At 40.3% G+C, this 12,566-nt stretch overlaps 1 protein-coding gene and 1 long non-coding RNA gene across 6 annotated transcripts in view; one reads left to right on the top strand and one right to left on the bottom strand.

Annotated features, from left to right (window-relative positions):
- The window catches only part of LOC310765760, a 123,965-nt gene that overhangs the window by 54,666 nt on the left and 56,733 nt on the right, over window positions 1-12,566 (top strand). The window lies entirely within an intron of this gene.
- AK4 (adenylate kinase 4) overlaps window positions 8,012-12,566 on the bottom strand; it is a 29,367-nt gene continuing 24,812 nt past the window's right edge. For all 5 annotated transcript variants that reach the window (XM_083621191.1, XM_083621192.1, XM_083621195.1 and 2 more), the window contains exons 5-6: window positions 12,229-12,347; window positions 8,012-11,138 (exon numbers count right to left, since the gene is read on the bottom strand). In XM_083621191.1, coding sequence (XP_083477317.1) covers window positions 11,024-11,138; window positions 12,229-12,347 — 234 coding nt within the window. In that variant the 3' untranslated portion in view covers window positions 8,012-11,023. The remainder of the gene's footprint in view (window positions 11,139-12,228; window positions 12,348-12,566) is intronic.

Here is a 12,566-nt window from a genome sequence, read left to right on the forward strand (position 1 = left end):
AGAGATTTTAGTGTTACAAAAATCCAGACCTTGCTGCAAAACCATGCCAAATTGGGCAGGATTCAACCAAGTTGTTGCATGCATGGAACAAGGTCTACTCATGCAATGGATTTTCAAAAAGAAACGGGATAATAAATGGCAACCCATCACAAAGGTTAAAACGGATTTGTTTTGAGCTGTTGAGTTTGTTTGTTTGTTTGTTTGTTTTGAGCTGTTTGAGAGCCAGTGTGGTATAGTGGTTAAGAGCGGTGGACTCGTAATCTGGTGAACTGGGTTTGATTCCCCACTCCTCCACATGCAGCTGCTGGGTGACCTTGGGCCAGTCACACTTCTCTGAAGTCTCTCAGCCTCACTTACCTCACAGAGTGTTTGTTGTGGGGGAGGAAGGGAAAAGGAAGTTGTTAGCCGCTTTGAGACTCCTTAGGGTAGTGATAAAGCGGGATATCAAATCCAAACTCTTCTTCTTCTCTTCTTCTGTGACAGGTTTACTTGCCCACATCAAAATCCTGCCCCTTTAATAATAATAATAAAAGACCAAAAGACTTGCATTAAAGGTACCTGCACCTGTAGAGATTGTACTACTCTTCTGTTATTCTGGGGGGAAAGGCAAATATTCTGTTGGTCTGAGAAAAGTTTTTTAAAACCCACAAGGGAAATGTAGGATGATATGCAGTAGATGATAGCATTGTGTGGATGCCCCATAAAAAGTGAATAAGTTAAGCATAACATTAAAAATCCCATGTACTATATAATCATTGACAAACATGATATGTTTCAGAGCACAAGAGGACAGATCCCTCCCTGAGGAGCTTATACAGGAATAATGTAAAAACATTGCATATTTTACACATGTCTACACTCATTATAAAAAATGTATGACTAGTAACACAGATGTCATGTGTTGCTGTCCCAACCAAGCATACAAATAACTGAATTCGTGAATCACATGCTGCAATTTTTTTGAAAGACAAAGACCAATGTGATATAATGTGATGTAGACCTTGGCTTCCCCTGCTGAGCCATAAGAAAAAGAAAATGGGTTGTAAATTTTAAGACATAATTTATTCATGGTCATTAAATTAAATGAGTCTACTCAGAGTAGGAAAAATGTGGGCTGCAATCCAATAGGTTTGTTCTTATGACAGGTGATCTACTGATAGATATTTTATGGTGGATTGGCATGGATTTTTGTCCTCTGTAATCATTTAGTGACAACACTAATTTGTCCTGGCTGACCTTCTTTCTGTTGACTACTTATCTTTCCACCTCAGTGTTCTTCACTTGTAAAATAAGAGTTGGTTGGTTTCCTTTGACTAGGTCTTTTTGCAGCTCGGTTGGCCTGTTGTAGAGCTTTGTGTTAGCATCCCTGATCTGTATTAAAAACTCAGGTGAATATTTGTCCTTGAACTTGCAGCTTATCCCAGGGAATGGGTTATGGGATGCACAACATTATTGACTCCACCCAAGCCCCAATTTTGCATCCAACTCTGTATGCAGATTCTTCTCACACTGCTTTGCACCTTACTTCAGTTGGTGAATGTGGGGTTATAGTAAAACACAGTCCATTCTACAAGCCTGAAGTCCACCCCTATGCAAGGGGTGCTTGCTACTTAATTACCCTACAAGAAAACTGGATGGGATGGTGCATATTGTGGTATTTGAGGCCCAGATTTTATTGATCTTTATCTCACTCATTTTCATCAAGGAGGCATAGATGTCCCTCTCATATTCTAACAAGGCAGTGAGAGTCTGGGTTAAGTCTATGTGCCTAACCTAGATCAATCCATGACTTGGAGAGGATTTGAGCTGAAGTCTCCTTAGTTAGGCTAACACTATCCCCTGCAGCATATTGGCTCTTGGCTCTGTAAGAGACATATATTGGGTTACTCTGAAGTCAGAGGTAATTTTAATAAAACGTGTTGGAGTCTACAGTAAATGCCTCTATGGATCTCATGCGAAAGGCAATGCATATAGGCTACATTATCAGAACCTTTTGGACACAGAACAATACGATAGAAGGGTAGAATGGCCATATAGCATGAGAAGTTGGGACCCTTTAATACACATATTATTATGCTTCGGGGCCTCCTAAATAGAGCCAGATCTTTGTGGAGGTGGGTTTGTCCAATAAGAGATTCAAATCAGTTTTAACTGCCAAGCCTGAGTTTGCTGGGGGTATGATTGAATCCCACCTGAAAATAGTGAGTCTAGAAGCAGCCCCAGTGTAACAGAGTTCTTCATTCTGAATGTCTAAGCCCACAAACAGAATCCGATTTATGTAATAGCTCTGCAGAAATGTCTTTCCTCTAATCTATCACTTAGAACAAATATAATCCTCTTGTTAAATGCGGGTTTCCAGCACTTTATTTTTATTCCAGTTTTCCTCATAGTTGTATCCATGACTGTAATGTACCGTATTTTTCGCTCTATAACACGCACGTAGTTTTTAGAGGAGGAAAATCCGTAGGCATGCCACCTGTAGGTATTTCCTCCATAACACGCACAGACATTTCCCCTTACTTTCTAGGAGGAAAAAAGTGAGTGTTATGGTGCAAAAAATACGGTATATTTAAACAGAGCAAATATTTTTTCAGCTAATTAAAGTTGTGCTGTTGAGCACATGATTTAGGACACAGGGCAGATTCCAATACTGCAAGAGTGCAACAGAATGCTTTCCTCTCCTCTCAGCAAAGGGTCCCCCCTCAATCTCCTGGAGCAGATTTTGAGGGTATGTAGGAGCTACAGAAGAGAACAGATGAAGGTGAAGTTCTGTTGCAAGAGAAGTCAGTTCCACTTATGCATGAACCAATTTGGATTCAACCAGCAATAAATAGTGGTCAAAGCTTAGCATTTTGCATAGGACTGGGAAGGAGGAGATTGGACATTAATTCATTCCAGAGGGAAGGGAGAGGATTGTCCTACTCAGATTTCTAGCAACAATTGCCACCTCCAATGGCTTATCGTGTAGGGCATGGAGAAGCAAGCAGGAAATGCAAGACCCAGCACTGGAACTGGGGTAATTTCCCCGCTCATCTTACCTTAGTGGTAGAGCCCATGATTTGCATGCAAATCAGTCCTGGCTTCAGGCCCTTGCATCTCCAGTGAGGATTGGAGAAAGCTTTTGACTGAAATGCTAAAGAGCTGGTGGTCAACATAGACCAGGGTGAACAAATGGCAGACTGGGATCTACTTGTAGAACTGTGGGAGATTTGCAGTAGATAGCAAGAGTTCAACTCCCAACTGTTTAATAACAGCAAGAGCAAAACCATTCCACCTAAATAAGACTGCTGAAATTAAGAAAGCTAACCAGAAGTGGTCTTGATATGAAAGGACAAGAGCTCAGTTCAGTTCTGGGACTGAAAACAAATTTCTAAGCTCAGAATATGCTCAGGGGTGGCCTGCTGGTTAATTCTAATGGTGTGCCTTTTGCATGTGGCTCTGGATTGGTTCATCTTCGAATTCTAGTCAAAAACAAAGAAGATCCCACAAGCTTGAAAATCACCTATTCGTGGTCAAAACTCTGTAAATTCACAGTCCGTCCCTGCCTCACTGCTTTCTCTCACTCACACACTCAAAGTGCAGATTACCTAATTAGCTCAGATATCTTAAGTAATTTATGGTGCTATACACCACATGGGGGGATGTAAGCTACAGGTTGTTGTTTTTTAGCATATGCATAGTCAATCAATTGCTTATGAAGATGCTAGACTTGCATACAATGAAGTCTCCTCCTGGGTGAAATGAGATGAAGCCAACAAAGAGGAGCGAGCCTGGTGCTGCAAGCCCCCTCCTCGACCCTCTAGAGCAGTTGTAGAGAACCTTTGCCCTCTAGTTTCAACTACAACTCCAGTAATCCCTGCCCATTGGCCATGCTTACTGGGGCTGCTTATCATGTGTGTGGGGAAATGGAACATCACACCACATTATGTTACTGCATACCACAGGAAAAACAGAAGTATGAACTCAACTCAGGATTGCTATCTTTGGCAGACATCCTGTGTTCTTTGTTCTGCTTATTTCCTTCCTTGCAGCACTATGCATGAAGGTAATAGGTTTTTTTAACTTACCAAATACCACAAATTTAGAAAACTTGGATCTTCCCCTTTCATAATATAGAAGGGTGGAATCATCTTTATAATTTACAGAATTGGGTTTCACCAACAAATGTAGGTAATGGAATGAAACACATCTGAGAAGATGCAGAATAAGTTCAAAATAACTTTATTTACAAATATCAAATGCTTATACAGCTGTAGGATTTTCTTAGGGGGAGGGGGAGAGACTATCCAAAACAAAAAAACCCACCTCCCTCAATTACAGTACATACAAAGACTGTTCCCTAGAACAACTTAGTACAGAACTCCCTCCCAACATACTGTCATTAGTACAAAACAGAACCATAACTTTAGAAAATACATCAGATTCACAGTAAAGTGCCAACATCATGAGGTGAAAATTGTGGTGCATTACAGAAGACTGTGATTCTGAGGAAAAGCTAAAAACCAAAGCAATAGAGAACATAGTATCTGGGTAGCTTCTAAATGGAGCGCTTTTGAAAGTACTGTACTCAGAGCAGCAACAATAATGTATTTTGACCCTGGAATAATTTCTACAAATTCTATAAAATTCACCTAACAATATATTTTAATAATTATACCACTCTTGCTTTGAATATGAAATTAATGAATATGTAAAGTGAATCCATCACTTTGAACAAGTCAAATTTCTCAGAGCTGTTACATCCAAGTCAAAAGAGCACACCCAAGCTCCTTTATCTCCACACACTTGGCTCCCCCAGTTTCACATTTCCAGCTCTCCCCTGGCTTATTTACAAAGGACTCGAAAATAAACCTTACTTAAAATTAAAAAAGCACAAACTGAGCTCTGCCAAAGGGCTTTACAACCTTGAAATAAAAACACAGAATAAGAGAAGTGGATGGATTCTTTGTTATCTTTCTGCAGTTCTTTCCCATCACTCTGAAGCCAAACAACATTTGTTAAATACATAGTTACAGTCTGGAAGCAGCCCAAGTCTCATACTCGATATATTCTGCTCACATAGGCCAGTTGCTCTTAATGCATAGATATACAAGCAGGTAAAAAAAGTTGGGGTGCTGAGCAAGTAACCTCAACCATATTGTATTAAAATCCAATGTTGCATGAGAGGAAGACAGCAGAGTGCAAGATTCCTTGGCCAGTTTGGGGTTACCTTCTTTCACTGCAGCCCCAAATGATAAGGCCCAGAATGTTTGGTCAGTCCCCACCCCCCTGCACAACTCTTTGGCGAGGACTTTTGTTGGGTCTACAGGGGAGAGCAGGTGAAAGAAGGGGATCCATTGCACAAACATGACTTCTGCTTCTGCAACCCTGGAGACAGCCCATGGTGAAGAAAAACATGATAAAAATATAGAACTCAGTCAAGACATGAAACAAACCCATATATATATATATATATATATATATATATATATATATATATATGAGTCTTCTCCCACCTGCCACAGGCTGAACAAAGAAGCCCCCTAGAAGGCAGCCATACCTTCCTGCCCCCTTGAAACTAGAGTGCTTTGAGTTTCAGTGAATGAAGGTATCTCCCAATGTCCCTCCCATCACTTAAGACACCTTCAGGAGATGGTTTACTAAAAGAAGCTTCTCCTTGGAAGCCAGGGAAGGAGAGGGCACTTGGTGACCCATCTCCCTGGTTATTCTAGATATTGCTTTTTGTATAAAAATGAAGATCTAATAAAAAATACAAAAGTGCATTCTATCACTGGTGTCCAATTCTTTGTGTAAACATACATTTGTCACACATTTAATTATGTGCACCACATGGAAAGTCACTTAAAAAAAACATGACAACTCATGGATATCTGAGCCTTCTCTATATAATTGATGGCCTCATGTATACCTGGCCCACTCAGAAGTAGTCACAGTGAGAGGTGATGGATTTTTTGTTAAACTCTTTGGATTCTTTGTTATTAGCTTAAAATGTGCTCATCATTGTAGCCAATTACAGGGATACGTAAACCCTTCTCATTCTTTCTGGAAACTCCCTGCATTAGATGTTATAGAGTTGCAGTGCTGGAGTCCTCAGTACATAGAATCAAAAACTGTAGAGCTGGAAGGGACCCTGAGGATTGTCTAGTCCAACCCCATGCAGGACAGGAATATGCCGCTGTCCCTTATGGGGATCGAACTTGCAATCTTGGTGTTATCAGCACCACATGAGCCGTCTCAGGAGACAGTTGACCTTCAGAAGACCTTTAGTCTTTCTAAAGCACAAATATAGTAGTTGCTTCATCTACATTGAATGTCCAGATTGTCTTGATAAAAGTGCAAAAAAGAAAAAAGCAGCAATGCTAGAGTCTGGTTCCTGGGATGCATCTTTGTATACAGAATGCTTTTTTGGGTACCGGCAGAGCCAGATGACAGCTTGCCATTCCCTGTCATTTTGCTCTACAACAGTGCAGCCTGAAAAACTCAGGCTGCATTCAGATAGCATGCTCCTCCTTCTCAAAAGGAAATACCGTATTTTTTGCTCTATAAGACTCACTTTTTCCCTCCTAAAAAGTAAGGGGAAATGTGTGTGCGTCTTATGGAGCGAATGCAGGCTGCGCAGCTATCCCAGAAGCCAGAACAGCAAGAGGGATTGCTGCTTTCACTGCGCAGTGATACCCTCTTGCTGTTCTGGCTTCTGAGATTCAGAATATTTTTTTTCTTGTTTTTCTCCTCCAAAAACTAGGTGCGCCTTGTGGTCTGGTGCGTCTTATAGAGCGAAAAATACGGTACTTATGGATAGAGCCTTGACTGTTAGGATGTGTATGTTCAGGAAAAAGTGCTTATCCACACTTTACATCCAAGTGTAGAGAAGAGAACTGAGAACCACCAACATTTCCACTGCACTAAAGGGGGATTTAGGGGAGCGTAACTAGTTTGTTCGCACTGGGTGCTGCAGCTATGAATTAGAGTAGAGCAAGGGGTTGCCAAATTTTGGCGTCACACAGGGTGCAGCTGAAATTTGAGACCCCCAAGGTTCACCATTGTTTGCACAATGGTTAAGACATTGTGAAGTATTATCCCTATGCTGCCAGGGCTTAGTGGGTTCAAACAGTTATGCAAACAGCTATTGGGTAGAACAAACACTAATATAGGTGTAAGATGGCATTAAGCTGTAGTCTTGCACTGCTGATGTTAAAATGTTATTTCACTTAGTTTGGCAGTTAATACAGTAGCCCATTCTCAAATACTATAAAGCTTCTTGTATAATATGCTAGCCAGTGGGGGGGGGGGGACTTAAACGGCATAATTTTATCATCAAACTAGCATAGGTCTCTTGGCGGTGGGGACTATAAAGCATAATTCAGAATAATTTCTCCCCGCATTTTATATAAAATAAGGCAACTTGAGGACACTCAGATCAAGTTATAGTTCCTGTCAAATATTATGCATCAAAATTACAGTATTTGCTTCCAGTTTAGGAAAGCTGCTATATGAACTCTGGATATAGGAAAAAATACACAAAAATGGGTATGCGCGCGCACACACACACACACACACACACACACCTCTATACATTTAAGAATTATGGAAAACTCCCAGTTTTTTTTTGTTTTGACCACTTAAAGAGAAACTAGTTTTTGATTCTGGGGTGGAGATGGGTAATACCTGCAGGACTTCCCAGTCTGGTCCACTGGCCTCTCCCCAGCAGTGTTTCCCCCACTCCTGAGCTATAATCTCTGACCAGCTGAACAAGGCATGGGGAGAGTGCAGGGGGGAAAGTTCAACCACAGCCAGTGCTGCTGACTGGAGATTAAGCTCAGAAGCAGGAAAGACGGGGCATGGTTGAGACCACTGCTGATCTGCCCATGAACGAACAGATCATATTTCTTTGCCATGTGGTACAAAAGGAAGTCTGCTTTACTTCAATGCTGTGTAGCATGAAAACAATCTGTTCACGGAAAAGTATCACACTCTTTCTCCATGGACAGCAGCCTACATTTTTGTGCTCCTCGCATTAATAGGAGACACACACCCACTTTAACCAATAGCCTTTGACTATTTCATATACTACAGCAGGGGTATCCAACATGGTGCCCTCCAGAGGTTTAGCTACAACTCCCATCAGCCCAGAGAGCATTGTCGATGGTGAGGGTTGATGGGAGTTGGAGTGCAGCAAACTCTGGAGGGCATCACATTGGCTATGCCTGTACTACAGGAAAGGAAATAGAAAAGTGGAAACAAAGTTAAGTTGCACTTACATCCTATTGATTTCAGTTGGATACAAGTTACTTACCACTAACATATCACACTGAATTCAACAGGTCTTAAGTGCAATTTATTTTGCTCTGGGTCCAATCCAACATGCAGGAAAGTGAAGAGAAAAGTTAAAGCACATTTGATTTGATTTGATTTGATTGATCTGAAACAGTAGTTTTAAGACTGGTCTGGAGAACTCTGGCATTCCTTGCTACAGGTTCTACAGTGAGGAGATCTATAATGGCAGACCAGCATTCCCATCACTACTGATCTGATTAAATGTGCTCTCTGAGGGAGTGTATTGAAAATATTCTAAGGTACCATCTCCATTTTGCATGGATCAACACCAGGAACCATGAATTATGGCTGGCCCATGCATGTACTGCAAGAGCCAAATCATAAGCTAAAATATAACCTAGAATTCTACGTTATCTTCAGGGAATCCTGGAATTCTTTAGAAGTAACATCTATGCAGAAACTGGTTCTTTGAGGAAAGAAAGTTTTGAAACAATTGCTCTGGAAAAATCAAGTGTTTCTGTTCAGCTTTTGGTCTAAAATTATTTGGTAGCAATCTGCTCAATGTTCAAGTCAGCTTAGCACGCTTAGCAATACATTTCAAGAGCAACATTCCAAATGGCCAGCTATCAAGGAATACATGCATAGTAGACCATTTTGCTTCCATTCAGACCTGAGTGCTTACTTACCTTCATTTTCATTCAGATTCTAGTGAATGATGCAAAGAAGCATTCAGAGAAAAGTACATTGGAACTAATAGATGAGATCTTAAGACTTATGTGGACAAACACAGACCACTTAGAGGAAAGGGAAAATTGGTTTAAAACAGGTCAAACTCACACAGGAAAGAAATGACTTCATTTAAAGACAGGTGGTTAAAACACACAGAGAGAGAGACCAACTGAAGTAAAGCTATGTACACATTACCATTGAAGCTGGCTCTGGTTTGCTCCCACCACCTGGGTTTGAAGCCATACATATGTGTCATTGGCCACAACTCACATCTATCCTGTAGTTTCTTGAGAAATACAGCTGTTTGATGCTTCAAACCAGCTTCCATCCAATTTGAAAACTCCACTCACATCCACTATGCAATTTAAGCTGAGCTGTGTACATTTGAGATAGCCATTGCACGTGCATAATGATCATGCATGCACAATGACCACTTCATAAATAGGAGCTGGCTAGGGGGGTTGCAGGCATGGGAAAAGAGGAAATGTGCTTTGGGTAGGATATTCCTGTCCCCTTTCTAGTGTGTACAGCAACATGCAAATGCAACTTCAAATGCAGTGGGAGAGAACCATCTCACTGTGTTTTAACACGGCTAAAGTGTACATAGCCTAAGTCTTTGGTCCAGTACATAACTTTTTTTCCTTTTGCACATGTGAGCCTTCGCAACTGATTGTCTTTATATGAACAAGTCTAATAATCAAACCATTGATATATATTGGCAACAGTTTCCACATTTGTGACAGCGTTTTTCCTAGACTGTGTGGTCATGAAAATTTGTTGCTTACTGTCCTGGTTCACATGTCACAATAAACCACAATTAAACTAAATGGCTTAAACGTTTAATGTGAACACACAGCATGCTAGTGCACACTGACAAAATTGCAGGCATTTCACTCTTCCCCTGCTTTTGCCACTGCCCAGGAAACAAGCAATGATCTGGCTTGCCATTACATCTGAACCTAGGTTTATGGTTTGTTTCTGTCCAAATCACAAGCCGTAACCAAGATTTGCTCTTGGTTTCTTGATTGTGATTTGTTTATGGGAGGAAACAACAAGTCTCTGGTTTGGACAAAACCAACAGTAAAAGTGTATGCCATTTCAGAGGTTAAACTATGACTTAATGTGACTTGCAAACAAGTGACTTGTGAAGCAGCTCAATATAATAGTGATCATCTGGACAGGTCATTATGTTAAATCATACAATCACTTGTCTGGGAGATAATTTGGGATAATTTTAAATGTGATAAAAAGAGAGCAGAAGCTCATTGGCAGTTAGTAACAGGCTGTAACACTGTATAATATTAAGGCTATAATAATACTATCCAAGTTGTGCAACTTTTTTTGATAAAAAAAATAGACCACATTTATATCCTAGTATACAGGATGGCCTAAATCCACACCACTGAATTACAAACTAGTTCCATAAACATTACAGCAGCATTTTTATTATATATATTCTTAAATGTTGGTATTTTCCGCAAACCAACATGTTTAAAAACAACCATAATTTCCATTCCCCATTAATTGATACTTGAACACATTTTTTGTTATTTGAACTATATAATGCATATATGCTCCACAGTGCTTGTTGCACTGCAGGTACATTTAGAGAAGTGTTTGTTTTTAAATTGCTGTGGAGTGTTAGATCAAGGAAAACAATTCCAAACATTCATGAAATGGCACACTGAATATGCAGAAGAACTAGCTGTGGCTAGATGGAACAGACAACAGGCTCTGTAAGCCTCCTAAGGTATAGCTGTCTCTGCATAACAATTTAGGATTCCTTGGAAGTCCATGCACAAGTACTTAATATGCTGAGGACTAGGATTCCATATAGCATTTTCAGAGATGTTCTTAGCTATCACTATATTTCTGCAGCTATTCTCCAGTAAAACCAGGGAGACAGCTGCTTTCTATATATATATATATATATATAAAGGCAGAGCACAGATACAGGACACCACAAACTTAATAGAAAATTAACTCTGGTTATATTAACTCTTGCTTGTTTTGGAAATGCTTAGTTTGCTTCTTTGGCCTGGAGTGGAGGAATTTTGCTGGACACCAGAGAATACACATAAGGCCATATTTTGTTGGTCTCTGTCCCAGAGAATGAGTGTAGGATTCCTCTGTTTCTGAAATAAAGAAATTAAAAAAAATTGTAAATGAAGAATCTTTACAAACCAACCAACCCTAGTGTTGTAAGTTTAGTTACAATGAAATTATTATTTTATGATAGAGTGCTGATTCATATTCCCTTTTTTAGTGTGTGTACTTGTATTCGTACTTGTGACCAAGGAAGGCAATGTGTGAAATATTCCACAAGCCATGGGCACCGACAGAATAAAAGAGAAATGAAGGACTGTTATATATAAATGGCATGTTATTTCCCACATGGAAGAGCCTTGTGTGTTTGGATTTTGTGTGTTTGTCTAAACCTCTGGAGTGGATTTGCAGATTAGAACAGGGTGCAAAAAATACGGTATGTGTGTGGACACACAGTACCTGTACTTCCACTTTCCATCACACTTGGTTCTCTCCAAGAATAGAACCCGTGCAAGGAGACCCATGGGCTTCACCAACATGTGGTAACCCTTGGGCATATGTTCTGTGTACACATAGCTATTTTCTAATACAGTGGTACCTCTGGTTGAGAATGGGATCCGTTCCAGAGGCCTGTTCGCAACAGAAAAAGAGTGCAACCCACAGCGGCGCACCTGTGCACGTGTGGGTCGCAATTCGCCGCTTCTGCGCATGCCTATGATGTCATTTTGCGTGTCTGTGCATGCGCGAGCGGCGAAACCCGGAAGTAACCCTTTCCAGTACTTCTGGGTACGTAACCTGAAAGAACGTAACATGAAGCGGATGTAACCAGAGGTATGACAGTATAAGGTAGTATGTGTGTGATATATATATATAGCCACTCATGCATGCTCCAATTTTGGTTTCCTAAATGATATGGAGACAAGATATCTCATTCCAAAGTTTAATCTAGATGCCCAGCTATGATTTCATTAGCCAAAGTTCAATAATATAATGTACTAATAATTAATACAGTTTAGAACATATTAAGTTGGCCAACGAAACTGCTTCCAGAAATGTATATGCCATGATTATGGCAGCAGAATTTTCGTGAAATAATATGAAAACTCTACTGCCATGCCACGGCACATACACCGTAACAATTAAATTTAGTCTTAGATGGAGCTTGGGCTTCCAACTTACTTGTACAATTCCATTACAGGCTTTGCAGCATCTTTGTATTTTCTAAGCCTAGCAGCAACAGCTTCAGGTTTATCATCTTCCCGTTGGATTAATGGCTCACCAGTAACGTCATCAACCCCCTGTTAACAAGAGTGGCATGACAAATCAACATGTTAGTATTACCAAGGGATATGATTATGCTGCACTGAAAATAAAATTAACATTCAGGCAAAAAAGTGTCAAATTTTGGCCTATCTTCACAGTCTTGGTTATAGCAAGGAACTAGGGGCACAATATAGCCAAATACTTCAGACAGACACATGTGCTACTGGTATGCCAAATTATACACAGCCCTCACC

Source organism: Podarcis filfolensis, assembly GCF_964270895.1.
Source record: "Podarcis filfolensis genome assembly, chromosome: 6".
NCBI classification, from domain to species: Eukaryota; Metazoa; Chordata; class Lepidosauria; order Squamata; family Lacertidae; genus Podarcis; species Podarcis filfolensis.